This window comes from Mobula hypostoma, chromosome 2 (assembly GCF_963921235.1).
Source record: "Mobula hypostoma chromosome 2, sMobHyp1.1, whole genome shotgun sequence".
Taxonomy (NCBI): Eukaryota; Metazoa; Chordata; class Chondrichthyes; order Myliobatiformes; family Myliobatidae; genus Mobula; species Mobula hypostoma.
In genome coordinates this window covers 80,335,057-80,354,854 of record NC_086098.1, presented here as the reverse complement: position 1 = coordinate 80,354,854, position 19,798 = coordinate 80,335,057, and the positions used below count along the sequence as shown (strand labels likewise).

Sequence of the window (19,798 nt, the reverse complement as noted above, 5' to 3'; positions counted from 1 at the left end):
GGAGAATGGTGAGTGCTTGGAACACACTACCAGGGTTGGTGTTAGAGGCAGATATATTACAGACACTTAACAGACTCCAATAGGCATGTGGATAAAAGAAAAATGGAGCGCTATAGGGGAAAGAAGGGATCGATTGATCTTAGAATAGGTTAGAAGGTTGGCACAACGTCATGGGCCTGTATTGTGCTGTATTTTTCTAAGTTCTGAAAAGGCAGCTTAGGAAGCATCATTCTCTGCCACGGTGAGCTTTAATAATATGAGTTACAAGTTTTAAAAAATTGATGCCTTCAGCGACACATCTTCGCGTTTGATATTCATTGTGTCGAGATACACAAGTCATCAGGCACCATTTCCAGTGAATGCGCTGGCCTGTAAAGTAGTTACATTTGTAAGCACTATGTTCTCTGATGTTCTGGAGCTGTTGCTGTAGTGTGACATCTGCGCAGTCAAGGACTTATGGCTCTCGGTGCTTGTCCGCCCCCTGGTGAGATGCTCCTCGTTCTGACGATCGCTCCGGTCAAAGCATGAAAATGCAGTCTTAAACTCTTCCCGAAATTTGCCTTGAAAAAAGAGCAGAACCCTTTCAATCAATCATGAAATCTTCTCAGGTAATCGGTGATTAATAATAGCTGGAAAAGAAAATCAGAAAACGTGAAATTGCCCCCACCTGGAGTTAATGATCAGCAATTTTGTTTTGCTGACTAGGGGACTGGTGGTGCTGTTGGACTGGACTGCTCAATTGTTATTTTCTTTGCAGTTTAACAACTAATTGCCTGTTTATATTTTATATAACTATTTGTTTACATGTAACTGTTTAATATAATTCTTACTGGTCACAGTATGCATATGCAACTGTTCAGTGTGTCCCCTAGTGGTCACAGCTCCTGGCACGATTCTGGAAGCTTTTCTTGGTATCACATTATTTGAATATGGGCTATCTGATCGGTTTACTCTTATCTACAAATTTGAATGGAATGTTTCTTACCTATGGTACAAAAAAGTTGAACACATTGCCCTGCTTTCTTTTTAGTCCTTTCCTGTTCTTTGCTCTTAGCTATTCGACATTTGTAGCTCTATGTTTCCAATTATCTTAATTCTACTAGTGCTTAATTAAACAATCATGAAGCAACAAGTTTTATGCCTCCTTCTTGATTTCCAAAAGAATCTTGGATAAAAACATCAAAATCCAGCAGTGTGGATCTACTGTCTATTACAGAACCACAAGCATCTTCCACCAGGTGAGAATCCGATTTGCAGCTGCACTTCTGTCTTGCAGACTGCTCCGCGTATGTTATGGGGAAACATTTCCTCTCTACGCTGTCCATACCCCTGATGGTATCATAGTCATAGTCATACCTTATTGATCCCAGGGGGAAATTGGTTTTCGTTACGGTTGCACCATAAATAATAAATAGTAATAGAACCATAAATAGTTAAATAGCAATACTTAAATTATGCCAGTAAATTATGAAATAAGTCCAGGACCAGCCGATTGGCTCAGGATGTCTGACCTTCCAAGGGAGGAGTTGTAAAGTTTGATGGCCACAGGCAGGAATGATGTCCTGTGAGGCTCTGTGCTGCATCTTGGAGGAATGAGTCTCTGGCTGAATGTACTCCTGTCCCCATCCAGTACATTATGTAGTGGATGGGAGACGTTGACCAAGATGGCATGCAACTTAGACAGCATCCTCTTTTCAGACACCACCGTGAGAGAGTCCAGTTCCATCCCCACGACATCACTGGCCTTACGAATAAGATTGTTGATTCTGTTGGTGTCTGCTACCTCTGTCTGGTCTACATGCAGCAGGGAATGGGAATACTTAGCAGGTCTGTGGAATAAAGTCAGTCCGTTTGTAAAGCAGCTTCATGTTCTTGAGTGTCAGCATCTCGGAGGTTCTATCCTGGTCCCAACACTAATGCATTCATGAGGAAGGCATGCCAGTGGCTCTAATTTCTAATGGGAGAGGTCACAGAAGAATGCCCAGACTGGTTCAAGCAGACGGGAAGGTGACAGCAACTCAAATAACCTCATGTTTCATCAGTGGTGTACAGAAGGGAATCTCTGAAAGCATAACACTTCAAATCTTGAAGCAGATGGGGTCCAGCAGCTGAAGACCATGAACATACACTCAGTGGCCATCTTATTAGGTACAGGAGGTACCAGGAGCTCCCTAATGAAGTAGCCAATTAGTGTACAAGTCAGTGATAATAAGTATGATTCTGAATTCTACTTGTTCTGATATATTGTCTAAACACTTATTGTCTAAACAGTATCTATTTTTTGAGATATTGTCTAAACACTTTGTTCTCACTTGACAACAACAGTAGCAAGCTTGAATTTTAGTAGAAATGAGCACATCACAATGAAAAACATTCTTCTCTTTCCTGTAATGCAAGAATATACAATTTCTTAAACCATGGAAATACACCTGAAAACAACTACTGCCAAGGCTGCCAAGTACTTCAGAATCAGAATCAGGTTTATTATCACCGGCATGTGTCATGAGATTTTTTAACTTAGCAGTAGCAGCTCAATGTAGTACATAATATAGAAGAAGAAGAAGAAAAATAAGTAAGTAAATCAATTACAGTATATGTATATTGAATAGATTAAAAAATAGTGCAAAAAACAAAAATAATATATATTAAAAAAGTAAGGTAGGGTTCACAGGTTCAATGTCCATTTAGGATTCGGATGGCAGAGGGGAAGAAGCTGTTCCTGAATCACTGAGTGTGTGCCTTCAGGCTTCTGTACCTCCTACCTGATGGTAACAGTGAGAAAAGGGCATGCCCTGGGTGTTCAGGTCCTTAATAATGAATGCTGCCTTCCTGAGGCACCACTCCCTGAGATGCCCTGAGTACTTTGTAGGCTAGTAACCAAGATGGAGCTGACTAGATTTACAACCCTCTGCACCTTCTTTCAGTCCTGTGCAGTAGACCCTCCATACCAGACAGTGATGCAGCCTGTCAGAATGCTCTCCACAGTACATCTATAGAAGTTTTTGAGTGTATTTGTTGACGTACCAAATCTCTTCAAACTCCTAATGAAGTATTGCCTTCTTTATAACTGCATCAATATATTGGGACCAGGTTAGGTCCTCAGAGATCTTGACACCTAGGAACTTGAAACTGCTCACTCTCTCCACTTCTGATCCCTCTATGAGGATTGGTATGTGTTCCTTTGTCTTACCCTTCCTGAAGTCCACAATCAGCTCTTTCATCTTACTGATGTTGAGTGCCAGGTTGTTGCTGTGACACCACTCCACTAGTTGGCATATCTCACTCCTGTACACCCTCTCATCTTCATCTGAGATTCTACTGACAATGGTTGTATCATCAGTGAATTTGAAGATGGTATTTGAGCTATGCCTAGCCACACAGTCATGGGTATAGAGAGAGTAGAGCAGTGGGCTAAGCACACACCCCTGAGGTGCACCAGTGTTGATCATCAGCGAGGAGGAGATGTTATCACCAATCCACACAGATTCTGGTCTTCTGGTTAGGAAGTCGAGGATCCAGTTGCAGAGGGAGGTACAGAGGCCCAGGTTCTGCAACTTCTCAATCTGTGGAATTGAGAAGTTGCAGAAATGTGGAAATGATGGTGTTAAATGCTGAGCTATAGTTGATGAACAGCATCCTGACGTAGGTGTTGTGTTGTGTTGTCCAAGTGGTCCAAGGCTATGTGGAGAGCCATTGAGATTGCGTCTGCTGTTGACCTATTGTGGTGATAGGCAAATTGCAATGGGTCCAGGTCCTTGCTGAGGCAGGAGTTCAGTCTAGTCATGACCAATCTCTCAAAGCATTTCATCATCATCACCTAAGTTACAGAGAACAAGTTGGGTCTTTATTCTTTGGAGCGTAGAAGGTTGAGGGAGGACTTGATAGAGGTATTTAAAATTATGAGGGGGATTGATAGAGCTGACGTGGATAGGCTTTTTCCATTGAGAGTGGGGGAGATTCAAACAAGAGGACATGAGTTGAGAGTTAAAGGGCAAAAATTTAAGGGTAACATGAGGGGGAACTTCTTTACTCAGAGAGTGGTAGCTGTGTGGAATGAGCTTCCAGCAGAAGTGGTTGAGGCAGGTTCGATGTTGTCATTTAAAGTTAAATTGGATCGCTATATGGACAGGAAAGGAATGGAGGGTTATGGGCTGAGTGCAGGTCAGTGGGACTAGGTGAGAGTAAGAATTCGGCAAGGACTAGAAGGGCCGAGATGGCCTGTTTCCGTGTTGTAATTGTTACATGGTTATATGGTTATATGATTATCACTGTAGCTGTGAATGCTACTGGGCGATAGTCATTAAGGCAGTTCACATTATACTTCTTAGGCACTGGTATAATTGTTGCCTTTTTGAAGCAAGTGGAAACTTCCGCCCATAGCAGTGAGCAGTTGAAAATACCCTTGAATACTCCGCCAGTTGATTGGCACAGGTCTTCAGAGCCTTACCAGGTACACCATCGGGACTTCCTGCCTTGAGAGGGTTCACCCTCTTTAAAGGTAGCCTAACATTGACCTCCAGGACAGAGATCACAGGGTCACCGGGTGCAGAAGGGATCTTAACAGCTGTAGTTATATTCTCCCTTTCAAAGCAGGCATAGAATGTGTTGAGTTCATCTGGTAGTGAAGCATTACTGCCATTCATTGGGTTTCGCATTCTAGGAAGTAATGTCTTGGTAACCCTGCAAGAGTTGTCATACATCCGATGTCGCCTCCAACGTCGTTCAAAATTGTCTCTTCATCCTCGAAATAGCCCTGTGCAAGTCATACATGGTTTTCTGGTACAGACCTGGGTTGTCAGACTTGAATGCCACAGATCTGGCCTTCAGCAGACAACATGCCTCCTGGTTCATCCACAAGCTGCCTTAACTTTGGAAACACACCATTCCAGTTATGGATTTGTTAACAAGATGCAAGCAATTTACTAACAATTTAAACCTAATTTCAAATCTATAATGGAAGCAAATTTGGTTATAGATGTAACACAATGCAAATAATTCAAAAAAGGGAACTTACCACTCAGAAAATTATAAATGATAGGATTTGCTGCACTGTTGGCATAGACAAGCCAATGGGAGAAGGTGAACAAAGCATAGAGTGTTGCTCTGTCACTACTACTATCAAAAATCCCAAACACTCTGTGGATGTGAGCAAACAAAAGGCAGAGTCAATTGATGGGCCAAGTCATGGGAATAAACCACAGATGTAAATTTAATGTTAAAGGCATTAAAGAAAGTCCTGGAAACACTCAGCAGGTTAGAAGAGTGAAACTGTTAGGTGAATGATTCTGAATTCAAACTACCATAAGTCTATAAGAGCAGAATTAGGCCTTTCAGCCAATCAAGTCATCGCTGCTATTCCATCGTGGCTGATTTATTATCCTTCTCAACCCCCATTCTCCTGCCTTCTCCCTGTAACCTTTGATGCCCTGACTAATCAAGAACTTATCAACCTCTGCTTTAAATATAGCCAATGACATGACCTTCACTGCCGTCTGTGGCAATAAATTCCACAGGTTCACCACCCTATGGGTAAAGAAATTCCTCCTCATCTCAACACTCACTCGAATTTTCTCTCCACAGAGCCGGATCTCAAATAGTATTGAGTGTGAGTACAGAAAGGAGATGGAGAGCTTAGTGACACGGATTCATGGCAACAACTTTTACCTGAACATCAGCAAAACAGAAGAGCTGGTCATTGACTTCAGGAAAAGGGATGGTTCACATGCTGCTATTTACATCAGCTCTGCTGAAATTGTGAGGCTTGAGAGCTTCAAGTTCCAAGGAGAGACTACCATCAATAGTCTGTTCTGGTCAAAATAAGCATGGCATAGAGAGTGCCCAGTACCTCTACATCCTAAGGAACTTGAGCATGTCCCTGTTGACCCTCACTAATCTTTATCAAAACCCTATAGGAATCACCAGATCCAGAAGCATCCTGGTTTGGTCTGGCAACTGTTCTGCCCATGACTGCAAGAAGCTGCAGAGAGTTGTGGACACAGCTCAGCACATTGCAGAAACCAACCTCCCCTCTTTGAACTCTATCTACGTTTCTTGCTGCCCCTGCAAAACAGCAAGTGTAATCCAAGAATCTACCCACCCTAGACATCCCTTCTTCACCCCTCTCCCGTTGGGCAGACGATACAAAGGTCTAAAAGCACATACCTCCAGACTCAAGAACAGCTTCTATCCCATGGTAATGAGACTATTGAACAGTTCCCTAGTAGATGGATTCTTGACCTCACAATTTATTTTGTCAAGGTTCCTGCACCTTGTTGTTTATCTGCAGGCCTTTTCTCAGCAACTGTAACTCTTTATACTATATTCTCTTATTGCTTTTCCCTTGTACTATCTCAATGCATTGATATGATGAAATAATCTACATGGATGGCATGCAAAACAAAGTTTTTCCACTGTACATAGTGTTTTAGAGGCATAGAGCAATACAGGCTCTGTGACTGTATGATACTAGTATTGAGGTTTCAGGCCCTTCGACCCAACAACTCCATGCTGAACATAGTGCCCACCCAGCTAATGGCAATTTCCTGTGTTAGACGCATATCTCTCTAAGCTCTGCCCCTCCAAGTACCTCTCCAAGTTCTATGAAGTACATACAAAAACATCCAAGTTTTATGAAGAGCTCTGATTGTTCTCTGAACTTGCGCTGACCTTCAGTAGTGGGGTGTGACCGCTCATTAAGTGTGATGTTCTCCTCAAGTAGCAGGGATCCACATACTCTGGGATGTTAGGATGTTAGCGAGGACTCACTGTGTGACTTTGTTTAATATGTGGAGGCTAATCCACAGGCAGCCACCACATGGTCCTTGACAGAGCTGGGGCAAGGTCCACTGGCATGGAGTGCAAGACAACGGGGGCCCTTCAATACCACAGCCTTTCTCTGGCAGCCTCCACTGCCATTTGACATGTCGTCATTTCCTGCCAACTCCACTGTTGGAAGTCTCGATTGGATCACCCTTTGTCTGGAACCTCCACCTTGACCTTACCACCATGGACCCTACCAGGAACTGAACACCAGACGGCTAAGTTCCAGATGACATCACTCTTAATATCGCAGGAACTCACAAGCCTGTCCACCATGACAAGATGATGATCCTCAGAGAAGAGATGGGCATACAGGTGACTTTTCACATTAGCTCCACCTCCCCACATTATTCCCTGTTTCTACATTTCTCCTTGCGACCAAACACCTACGAATCTCATTCCTGAATATACTCATCAACTGAGGATCCAGAGATCATAGAGCAGCAGAATGGCAAAGAGTCATAACCTCAGGGCAAAAACATTTTCCTTAACTTCATATTGTACATCCTCATGAGCTGGAACAGTAGTAGAGTGGTTAGCATAATGCCACACTTGTTTCCTTTGGGTGCTAATCTTATGCATATAGGGCCACACTCAACAGATACTTCTATGTTGTTTTATAGGACTGCTTTTATATTTACTGTGTTTTTTATACTTACTGTACCTTTTTATATGCAGCATCTGATCCAGAGTAACAATCATTTCATTCTTTACACTTGTGTACTGAAGAATGACAATAAACAACCTTCAACCTCAAGAACCAGGTTTATAATTATATCTTCTGAAGTGAAATTTGTTGTTTGCAGACACAGTACAGTACATGGTATAAAAATTAATACGTTAAAAATAAATAAATAGTGCAAAAGGGAAATAGTGAGGTAGTGTTCATGGACTGAACGGGAATCAGTGGAGGGGAAGAAACTGTTCCTGAATCATTGAGTGTGGGTCTTCAGACTCCTCTGTCAAGTGCACTGGGTATTAGACATCCAGTAATCCTGAATATCTGGTAGTCTGGCCCCACCAAAGTGCTGGGTGTTAGACTATCGGGTTTTTTAATGTGGTTGCTAATCAGATTTGTGCTGGCACTCAGAAATGGTCACTAATCTTGCCTCCCGATCGACTGCTTTGCAGTTGGCATTGTAGTAGTAGGAGATGTCTCAAATAGTGATGAGTCAGAATACAGGAAGGAGACAGGGAACTTAGTAACAGGAGTCAAGCCAACAACCTTTCCCTCAATGTCAGCCAAGCAGAAAAGCTGGTCAGGAAGGGGAGCTGTACACCTGCTCTTGTCTACATCAACAGTGTTGAGGTCAAGAGGGTTGAGAGCTTCAAATTCCTAGGAGTGAACATCCCCAACAGCCTGTCCTGGTCTAACCATGTAGATGTCACAGCCAAAAAAGATCATCAACACCTCTACTTCCTCAGAGGCTAAAGAAATTTGTTATGTCCCAATCAACCATTACCAAGTTTTATGGATGGATCATAGAAAGCATCATATCTAGATACATAATGGCCTGGTATGGCAACTGCTCTACACATGACCTCAAGAAACAGAGAGTTGTAGACAAAGCTCAGCACATCATGGGAACTAGCCTCCTCTCTATGGACTCTGTCTACACTTCTCACTGCCTCAGTTAGGCATTCAGTATAATCAAAGACCCCAACCATCCTGGAAATTTTCTGTTCTCGCCTCTTCCATCCAGCAGAAGATAGAAGAACTTCTGCCAGTAACAAAGGAAGGTTCTACCCAGCTGTTCTAAGAGAATTAAATGGATCCCTAGTGCAATAAGATGGACTGTTGACTTCAAAATCTACCAAGTTATGATCTTTCACCTTAGTGTCTACCCACACTGTACTTCCTCTTTAACTGCTTTATTTTATTTTGTATTGTTATTGATTTTCCTTGTTCTACCACAATACACTGTGTAATGATGTGATATAAATACAGTAGTATGCAAGCTTTTCATTGATAGTAAACCAATCCCATTTCCAATACCAATACCTTAATGCTTAAGGGCCTTTGAATAATCCTTCCCTTTAGATTGACTCAGAGAATGAAAACATTGATAGAAGCAGTCTGCCCCATAATTAATTATCCAATTAGTCCAACTCCCACCTCTGTTCCTCTGCATGTGTCCAAGTGATGGGGTTTGCAACTCCTTACATATTGTAAATGAAGACAGATGCAAAACGAGCTGAAAATATGCTGCTTTCACAGAATAAGGTAAGGTTTTCAGACAGATCCCTTTTGACAACCCAGGAGCTGAACATCACAAACTTTAGAAAAATTAACACTGGGAATGCTTGAATCATGGAGAGAATCACCATGGAAATAGGTTTCTGGCTGCAAATGTATTAAAATTGGTAAAGTAATTTGCGTTCCCAAAAATTATTCAACAACTCACCTTTTCAAAATATTTAGAACACTGATTGGAAGGTAGCAAAAAGCAAAAAATATCAACACCACCACAAGCATCCGTGCTGTTTTGCGTCTTGCTTGGATCTGTTTGATTTCTGCAGTGACTCCTCTAGTTCTTGACCTGGTTTGGTCTCTCCTGATGCTTTGCGTCGAACACTGCAAGGCAAGAGGCTTCCAGTTTCTTTCTATTACTGATAAAGTGCCTGGAATCTGCAAATTCAGCAGAAGGCCATGATGAGTGACCAGCTTTTAGAGTCAGAGTCATAGAGCAATATAGCACAGAAACAGGCCTTTATGGGCCTTCTAGTCCAAGTCAAACAATTAATCGGCCTGGTCCCATCGACCTGCACCCAGACCATTGCCCTCCATACCTCCATGCACCTATCCAAATTTCTCTTAAATGTTGTGAAGTTAAACCCACATCCACCACTTGCATTGGTAGCTCGTTCCATGGTCTCACCACTCTCTGACTGAACAAGTTCCACCTTATGTTCCCCTGAAATGTTTCACCTTTCACCCTTAACACATGACCACTAGTTGTAGTCTTGCCCAATCTCAGTGGAAAAATCCTGATTTGCGTTTACTCTTATCTTATCATAGAGTCATAGAAATCTACAGCATATTACAGGACCTTTGGCCCACAATGTTGTGCCAGCCATGTAACCTACTCTAGAAACTGCCTAGAATTTCCCTACTGCATAACCCTCTATTTTTCTAAGCTCCATGTACTTATCTAAGAGTCTCTTAATAGACCCTATTGTATCCGCTTCTACCACTGTTGTGAGCAGTGCATTCCATACACCCACTACTTCTGTCTGAAAAACTTATCCCTAACATCCCCCCTGTACCTACTTCCAAGCACATTAAAACAATGCTCTCTCATGTTAGCCATTTCAGCCCTGGGAAAAAGCCTCTGGCTATCCATACGATCAATGCCTCTCATCATCTTATACACCTCTGTCAGGTAACATCTCATTCTCTGTCACTCCAAATAATATATCCCAAATAATATTGTATACCTCTATCAGTGCAGATCCCCTTGTGGCCAATCCCCTCAACAACAGGCATATCACTTTGGATACTGTCGGGGGGCGGTGGGGGGGGGCGGCGGGGAGGGTGGTGGGGATGACCAAACAGAGGAAAGTCACAGTGTTCAGGTATCTGGCACCAAGTCTGCCTCTGGGACTCAGAAGGGAAGGGAGAAGAAGTGGCACATTGTGGTTTTAGGAGGTTCCTTAGTTAGGGGAATGGACAAGAGGTTCTGTGGTCGAGTGTGAGATTCCTGGATAGTATGTTACCTCGCAGGTGCCAGGGTCTGGAGTAACTCAGGTCGAGTCCTCAGCATTCTTAAGTGGGAGGGTGACAGCCAGAAGTTATGGTCCACATAGCTACCAATGACATGGATAGGATGAGTGATGAGGTTCTGCATAGGGAGCTCAAGGAGTTAGGTGCCAGGTTAAAGGGTTGTGACATCCAGGGTTGTGATCTCAATTAGCAGAGAGGTTGTGGAGGCGAATGTTGGTAAGACCTCAGACAAAGTTAGGAATCAATAGGTTAAGCATGGTGCAACAAAGTTGAAAAGGAATATAAGACTAAAGGTGTTATTGTTATATCTGAATGCACGCAGTATATAGAATGAGGTAGATGGACACAGTTACAGATTGGCAGGTATGATGTTGTAGGCATCACTGAATCATGGCTGAAAGATTGTAGCTGGGAGCTTGATGTCCAACGGCAAACATTGTATCTAAAGGACAGGCAAGAAGGCAGAGGGGGTGGCATTGCTCTGTTGGCAAAAAATGAAATCAGATCATTAGAAAGAATTGACATAAGGTCAGAAAGTGTTGAATCATTGTGGATACAGCTAAGCAAGTGCAAGGGTAAAAAGACCCTAATGGCAGTTGTATACAGACCCCCAAACAGCAGTAAGGATGTGGCCTACTAATTACAGCGGGAAATAGAAAATACATGCCAAAAGGGCAATGCTACAATAGTTATGCAGGACTTCAATATGCTGGTAAATTGGGAAAATTAGGCTGATGCTGGATTCCAAGACAGGGAATTTCTAGAACGCCTATGAGATGGCTTTTTAACATAAGAACATAAGTAACAGGAGCAGTAGTAGGCCTGTGCCGCTGTAATGTTATTGTTCGGTGGCCGATAGACAACTCCCACCAGTGATTTTTTTTTCCCTTTACTATTCCTATTCTCTACCCAGATGGATTCAACATTCTATTCTACTCCTTATATCTTATATCGTCTCTCATATCGCCCTGATCTCATCTTTAATTAAGAGTGTTATGCTATCTCCCTTACCTTCCTGCTTATCCTTCCATAATACCTGATGTCCTTGGATATTTAATTCCCAATCCTCTCACCCTGCAAGCACGTCTCTGTAATGGCCACTAAATCATAACCCTTTGTACTGATCTGTGCCACAAGTTCACTGATCTTGTTTCAAATACTAAGTACATTCAGATAAAGTGCCCTTACACACATTGGCTTTTAAAATCTTGTAATCTTTTACTCTTCTGCATTTGACTTTTCTTCACTTCACTCTTACTTTTCTTTATCTTTTGGTTTTTCTTTACCTTCATCCACACTTTTCCTTTTTATCGTATCCATACTTCTCCAATCTGTTGAACACCCCCCCCCCACTATTTAGTTTAAAGTCCTACGTACAGCCCGAGTTATGGGATTCACTAGGATCCAGGTCCCATCCCGGTTCAGATGGAGCCTGTCCCATTGGTACAGCTCCCTCCTTCCCCAATACTGGAACCAATTTCCCATGAACTCAAACCTACTTCTCCCACCCCAGTCCTTGAGCCACGCATTTAATTCTCTAATCTTCTTGACCCTATGCCAATTTGCATGTGGCTCAGGTATTAATCCAGAGATTATTACCTTTTTGGTTCTGATTTTTAATTTAGTTGCTAGCTGCTCAAATTCTCTCAGCAGAAATTCTTTCCTCATTCCACCTGTCGTTGATACCCACATGGACTATGACAGCTGGATCTTTCCCCTCCCAGTGCAAATTCCTCTGCAGGTCAGATAGGCTGTCCTGAACCTGGGCAGCAGGCAGGCAACACAGCCTTCGGGACACTCTATCCTCATGACAGAGAATTCATCTATTCCCTGACTATACTATCCCCAATTACCACTACATTTCTCTTCTCTGCCACCTCTTGAATGGCTCCCTGAATTACAGTGCCACTGTTAGGTTGCTCATCCTTCCTACAGCCCCCACTCTCACCCACACAAGGAGCAAGAAGCTCAGACCTGTTGGACAAGCTCAAGGGCTGAGGCTCCTCCAGCACCATCTCTCGGATCCCACTACCTACCTCACTCACAGTCACACCCTCTTCTCCCTGGCCACAGACCGAATTCTGAAACAGAGAATCCAAGTAATGCTCCCCTTCCCTCATGTGCCACAGTTTTTGAAGCTCAGATTGCAGGTCATCAACTCCTGCTGCTGTCCTTGAAAATTTTCTCTGTACTCTTTCAATCTTATCGATATCTTTCCTGTAGGTTGGTGACCAAAACTGCAGATAAAACTGCAAACTGGGCCTCACCAACATCTTATGCAACTTCAACATGACATCCCAACTGCCGTACTCAGTACTTTGATTAATGAAGGCCAATGTGCCAAAAGCTTTCTTTGTAATCCTTAAATGGACATGATGATAACCTTCCGGTTAATTGCTTTACCATAAACTCACCTGTCGACACCAAAGTTTTCGAAATATTTGAAAGTAGGCCAAAATCATTAGACACAAAGGAGCCATATATGTGACAATGAAAAAGCAGATATGATAAATCTTGGCATAAGTGTCATCTGTAATGAAATAACAATGATTTATAAAAGACATATTAAAAACAAACACCAGTGCAATTTTTACAGATTATAATAATACTGACCTATGGCTTGGTTTTAACTTAAATTTTACTTCCATTGATTAAGTAAAAAGATTAAGATGATTAACTTTATTTATTATGTGTATATTGAAACATACAGTAAAATGCATTGTTTGCGTCAAAGGCCAACACAGTCCAAGGATGCGTTGGAGGCAGCATGTAAGTGTCTCCTAACCCTAACCGTATGTCTTCAGAATGTGGGAGGAAACCAGAGCACCCGGAGGAAACACACGGTCATAGAAACTCCTCAGACATCTGCAGAAATGAATCCTGATTGGTGATGGCTGGTGCTGCTAAGTTTTGTGCCAACTGTTTCTATGTTTAACTGCTTTGTAATGTTGCTGAAAACACTTCCATAGATTCCTTTCCATTTTAGATTTCGATAAGAGATGACATCCTATTTTCTTAAGTAAGGCTCAATATGCATGGTAATGTAGTGGTCAGTATAACGCAATTACAGTGCCAGGGACCTGGGTTCAATTCCCACTCTATCTGTAAAGAGTCTCCAGTATTCTCTTCGGTATTCACCAATGAGAGGGAACTTGATGATGGTGGACAATATGAGTGAGGTTGATGTTTTGGAGCATGTTGATATTAAGGGAGAGGAGGTGTTGGAGTTGTTAAAATACATTAAGACAGATAAGTCCCCGGGGCCTGACGGAATATTCCCCAGGCTGCTCCACGAGGCAAGAGAAGAGATTGCTGAGCCTCTGGCTAGGATCTTTATGTCCTCGTTGTCCACGGGAATGGTACCGGAGGATTGGAGGGAGGCGAATGTTGTCCCCTTGTTCAAAAAAGGTAGTAGGGATAGTCCGGGTAATTATAGACCAGTGAGCCTTATGTCTGTGGTGGGAAAGCTGTTGGAAAAGGTTCTTAGAGATAGGATCTATAGACATTTAGAGAATCATGGTCTGATCAGGGACAGTCAGCATGGCTTTGTGAAGGGCAGATCACGTCTAACAAGCCTGATAGAGTTCTTTGAGGAGGTGACCAGGCATATAGATGAGGGTAGTGCAGTGGATGTGATCTGTATGGATTTTAGTAAGGTATTTGACAAGATTCCACATGGTAGGCTTATTCAGAAAGTTAGAAGGCATGGAATCCAGGGAAGTTTGGCCAGGTGGATTCAGAACTGGCTTGCCTGCAGAAGGCAGAGGGTGGTGGTGGAGGGAAGTACATTCAGATTGGAGGATTGTGACTAGTGGTATCCCACAAGGATCTGTTCTGGGACCTCTACTTTTTGTGATTTTTATTAACGACCTAGATGTTGGGGTAGAAGGGTGGGTTGGCAAGTTTGCAGACGACACAAAGGTTGGTGGTGTTGTAGATAGTGTAGAGGATTGTCAAAGATTGCAGAGAGACATTGATAGGATGCAGAAGTGGGCTGAGAAGTGGCAGATGGAGTTCAACCCGGAGAAGTGTGAGGTGGTGCACTTTGGAAGGACAAACTCCAAGGCAGAGTACAAAGTAAATGGCAGGATACTTGGTAGTGTGGAGGAGCAGAGGGATCTCGGGGTACATGTCCACAGATCCCTGAAAGTTGCCTCACAGGTGGATAGGGTAGTTAAGAAAGCTTATGGGGTGTTAGCTTTCATAAGTTGAGGGATAGAGTTTAAGAGTTGCGATGTAATGATGCAGCTCTATAAAACTCTGGTTAGGCCACACTTGGAGTACTGTGTCCAGTTCTGGTCAGCTCACTATAGGAAGGATGTGGAAGCATTGGAAAAGGTACAGAGGAGATTTACCAGGATGCCGCCTGGTTTAGAAAGTATGCATTATGATCAGAGATTAAGGGAGCTAGGGCTTTACTCTTTGGAGAGAAGGAGGATGAGAGGAGACATGATAGAGGTGTACAAGATAATAAGAGGAATAGATAGAGTGGATAGCCAGCGCCTCTTCCCCAGGGCACCACTGCTCAATACAAGAGGACATGGCTTTAAGGTAAGGGGTGGGAAGTTCAAGGGGGATATTAGAGGAAGGTTTTTTACTCAGAGAGTGGTTGGTGCGTGGAATGCACTGCCTGAATCAGTGGTGGAGGCAGATACACTAGTGAAATTTAAGAGACTACTAGACAGGTATATGGAGGGATTTAAGGTGGGGGCTTATATAGGAGGCAGGGTTTGAGGGTCGGCACAACATTGTGGGCCGAAGGGCCTGTACTGTGCTGTACTATTCTATGTTCTATGTAAATAAAGCTCAAGAAGTGAAAAAGGCTGCGGAATTTTTGTTAATTTGAAGCGTCTGAAACTGTCATGATTACATTTGGTAAACTGGATTATCAAATTTGCATATAACACCAAGATTGGGGGCATAGTGGACAGCAAGGAAGCTCAAAGCTTGCAGGAGGATCTGGACCAGCTGGAAAAAATGGCAGATGGAATATAATGCACAGACTTGTGAGGTGTTGCATTTTGGGAGGACAAACCAGGGTAGGATTTGCACAGTGAAGTGATGAATGTGGTAGAACAGTGGGATTGCGGAATACACATCTATTATTCCTTGAAAGTGGCTTCACGGGTAGATAGGGCTGCAAAGAAAGCTTTTGCCACATTGGCCTTTGTAAATCAAAGTGCTAAGCACAAGAATTGGGATATTATGTTAAAGTTGTACAAGATATGGATGAGGCCTAATTTGGAGTATTGTGTGCAGTTCTGGTCACCTACCTACAGGAGAGATATCAATAAGATTGAAAGAGTACAGAGAAAATTTACAAGGGTGTTGCCAGGACTTAAGGACCTGAGTTATCAGGAAAGGTTGAATGGGTTAGGATTTCTTGGAGCGTAGGAGAAGGACAGATATTTTGATAGATGTATACAAAATTCTGAGCGGTATAGATAGGGTAAATGCAAACAGGCTTTTTCCACTGAGGTCGGATGAGGGTAGAACTAGAGGTCATGGGTTAAGGTGAAAGGTGAAAAGTTTAAGGGAAACACGTGGAGAACCACTTCACTCAGAAGGTGATGAGAGCTGCAACGAGCTGCCAGTGGAAGTGGTGAATGCGGGTTCAATTTCAACATTTAGGAGACATCTGGAAAGGTACATGAGCAGAAGGGATGTGGAGGCTATGGTGGGGGTCAATGGCACTAGGCAGAATAATAATTCAGCATTACTAGATGGGCCAAAGGTTCTGTTTCAGTGCTATAGTGCTCCATGAATCCATGACTTAAAAAAGCCGCCTGCAGCCAGCCTGCATTCCTGACGAAGGGTCTCGGCCTGAAACGTCGACTGCACCTCTTCCTATAGATGCTGCTTGGCCTGCTGTGTTCACCAGCAACTTTGATGTATGTTGCTTGAATTTCCAGCATCTGCAGAATTCCTGTTGTTTGCATTCTTGAGCTAGTAGTTATGAAAGATAAGCTTTATTTCAGTTCAGATTGTTTTTACCTTCCCAGTGTTCATCGCAGATGGTGAATAGAAGTGTTTTGTTTGCTAACTCAGGTACCATGATGTTGCACTCCATGACGATTGCTTGAGGAATCATGATCACACAGGACACAATCCATATCGTTATGATGCTGCTTCGTGCCCGCTTGGCTGTACTCTTGAACATCAGGGGGTGACATATAGCATACCAGCGATCCAGCGCAATGCAGCTAAGAGTCAATACAGACACAGAAACTGCCACAGTCTGCAACAGAGAAAAACAAAGAGTTATCAAATCTAATCTCTAAAAAAATCATAAAACGCTGGAGGAACTCAGCTGGTCAGGCAGCATCTATAGAGGAGAATGAACATTCAACATTTTGGAACAAGGCCCATCATCAAGACTAGAAAGGAAGGAGGCAGAAGTGAGAATAAGAAGTTGGGCAACATGGTAGCATAGGTCAGGAAGGGACCAACCCCCCTCTTCAGTCTAGCAATAATCTACCAGTGTCACGGTAGCATTGCGATTAGTATAACAGTTGACAGCGGCAGCAATTGGGGTTCAATTCGCACTGCCATACATTCCACTGTCCCTTTGTTCATGTGGGTTTCCTTCGACTGCTCCAGTTTCTGCCCACATTCCAAACTTGTACACGTTAGGATTAGTAAGTGGTAGGTCTGCTATGTTGGTGTTGGAAGTATAGTGAAGAGGGGTGTTAGTCACTTTCCAACCGAGGGCACAGCAGCAGCCAGGCCATTGGCACTGTGGCTGCCTCTGAGGCTCAGTAGGGAAGGGTAAAGTTGGACAGAGTGATAGCAATAGGAGGCTCAGTGTTAGGGGAGTGGACAGGAGATTCAGTGGCCATAACAGCGAAGCCACGAAATGTGTGTTGTCTCCCAGGTGTGGACCAGAAAGCCTCAGAATGGCTGCAGAATATAGTCACGGGGGAGGGTGAGCAGCCTGAGGTCATGGTGCACATTGGCAATCAATGACAAAGATAGAAGGGGGGAAGAGTCTGAAGAGCAGGACCTCCAGGGTAGTAATCTCTGAATTACTCCTAGATCCATGTGCTACTCAGGGCAGAAATAGAATGCTAGCACAGATGAATGAGTGGCTGTAGAATTGGTGCTGGGAGCAAGGTTTTAGTTACTTGGATCATTGGAACCTCTTCTGGGGCAAGGGTGACCAGTACACGAGGGGACAGGTTGAACCTGAACCGGAAGGGAACCAATATTCAGGTCGGGAGGTTTGCTGGTGCTACTCGGGTGGGTTTAAATTAGTTTGGTAGGAGGTTGGGAACCAGACCACCAGTTCAGAAAAAGAAGGAATGGAGAGGCAGGTAGATGTTGGGGCCAATAAAAACAGGCAGGAACAAAATAATAGATATGGTAGAACAGATAGACTGAAGTCTGTGTATTTTAATGCTAGAAGTATTATGGGTAAAGATTATGAACTTAGAGCATGGATAAATACATGGAATGATGATGTTGTGGCCATTACTGAGACTTGATTGTGAGAGGGACAGGAATGGGTACTTAACATCTCAGGGCTTCAATGTTTTAGAAAGGATAGAGAGGGCAGTGAAAGGGGAGGGTGGGGGAGAGTTACTACTTAGGGACAGTATCACAGCTGCACTTGCGGGGGACATAACAGAAGACTCACACACTGAATCTGTTTGGGTAAAACTCAAGAATAAGAAGGGTGTAATCGCTTCTGATGGGATTACACTACAGACCACCAATGGCCACCAAGACAATGAAGAACAAATATGCATGCAGATTAAGAAAATATATAGAAACAATAGGGCTGTTGTCATAGGGACTTTAACTTCCCTAATATAAATTGGGACCTTTGTGTTGCAAAAGGTTTAGATGGGGAAGAATTTGTTAGGTGCATCCAGGAGGGTTTTTTAATTCAATATGTAGATTTAGTATGTCCAACAAGAGGAGGGTTTATACTGGACCTGGTGTTGGATAATGAGCCTGGCCAGGTGACTCACCTTTCAGTGAGTGAGCAGTTAGGGATCAGTGACCCCAACTTCTCAAGTTTTAAGATAACTATAGATAATTGTAAGTATCGACCTTGTGAGAGCATATCAAATTGGAGGCAGGAACTAGGGAGAGTTAATGGGGAACAACTGTTTTTGGCAAGTCCATGTCCAACTTGTGGAGGGTGTTTAAAGAACAACTGCACAGAGTATGGGACAGGTACGTTCCAGTCAGAGGAAGGAAAAGGACAGCAAGGTAGGGAACCTTGGATGTTGAGGGAGGTGATTAATTTAGTCAGGAAGATAAAGGAAAAGTACGTAAAGCTTAGGAAGTTAGAATCAAACAGAGCACTTGAGGATTAAAAAAGAAGCCAGTAAAGAACTCAAGAAGGGAATTAGGAAGCCAGAAGGACCCTGAAAAGTTCTCAGTAAGTGGGATTAAAGAGAAGCACAAGGTATTCTATAAATACTTCAAGAGCAAGAGAATAAGTAGGGAGAGGGTATGACCACTCAAGGATAAAGGGGATACATTTGCTTGTATGAGGAGGACATGGGTGAGGTCATTAATGAGTAGTTTAATCTGTATTTACCAAGGAGAAGGACGTGAAGAGTAGGGAGATCAGTGTATTAATATGCCAGGACATTTCAAACTAAAGGAGGTGGTTGTGTTGGGTCTCTTATCGAGCATTAAGGCGAATAAGTCCCCAGGGCCTGATGCAATATACCTCAGGTTATCGAGAGAGGCAAGAGAAATGATTGCTAGGACCTTGATCAATATTTTTGTGATCTCTCTAGCTACATGTGAGGTCCTGAAAGACTGGCAGGTAGCTAATGTTCTGTTATTTAAGAAGTGAACCAGGGATAATCCTGGAAACTATCGACCAGTGATTCTCTCATCAATGGTAGGCAAGTTACTGGACAGAACTATTATGGATAGGATTTTGAGGACTTGGAGAACCATGGCCTAATTAGGGAGAGCCAGCATGGCTTTGTGTGAAGCAAGTAAATGTCTTTTTAACTAGATTGAGTTTTTTTGTCAAGATGTTGAGGGTGATTGATGAAAGTAGAACTGTGGATGTTGTCTACATGGATTTTAGTATGGTGTTTGACAAGATCCCTCAAGGGGAGATTATCCAGAAGATTAAGATACATTAGATCAAGAGTCAACTGGCCATTTGGATTCAGAACTGGCTTGCCCATAGAATCAGAGGGACTTATTCTGGCTGTAAATCTGTGATCAATGGTGCTCCACAGGGACCTCTACTGTTTGTGATATATACAAATGACCTGGATG

General features: G+C 43.0%; 1 protein-coding gene across 1 annotated transcript in view; it reads right to left on the bottom strand.

Annotated features, from left to right (window-relative positions):
* Nucleotides 1-339: 339 nt before the first annotated feature.
* Nucleotides 340-19,798, bottom strand: part of hcrtr2 (hypocretin (orexin) receptor 2) — a 75,814-nt gene continuing 56,355 nt past the window's right edge. Inside the window, exons 3-7 of the mRNA XM_063068643.1 lie at nucleotides 16,538-16,781; nucleotides 12,958-13,073; nucleotides 9,225-9,448; nucleotides 5,015-5,136; nucleotides 340-560 (exon numbers count right to left, since the gene is read on the bottom strand). Of these exons, the coding sequence (XP_062924713.1) occupies nucleotides 340-560; nucleotides 5,015-5,136; nucleotides 9,225-9,448; nucleotides 12,958-13,073; nucleotides 16,538-16,781 (927 nt within the window). The remainder of the gene's footprint in view (nucleotides 561-5,014; nucleotides 5,137-9,224; nucleotides 9,449-12,957; nucleotides 13,074-16,537; nucleotides 16,782-19,798) is intronic.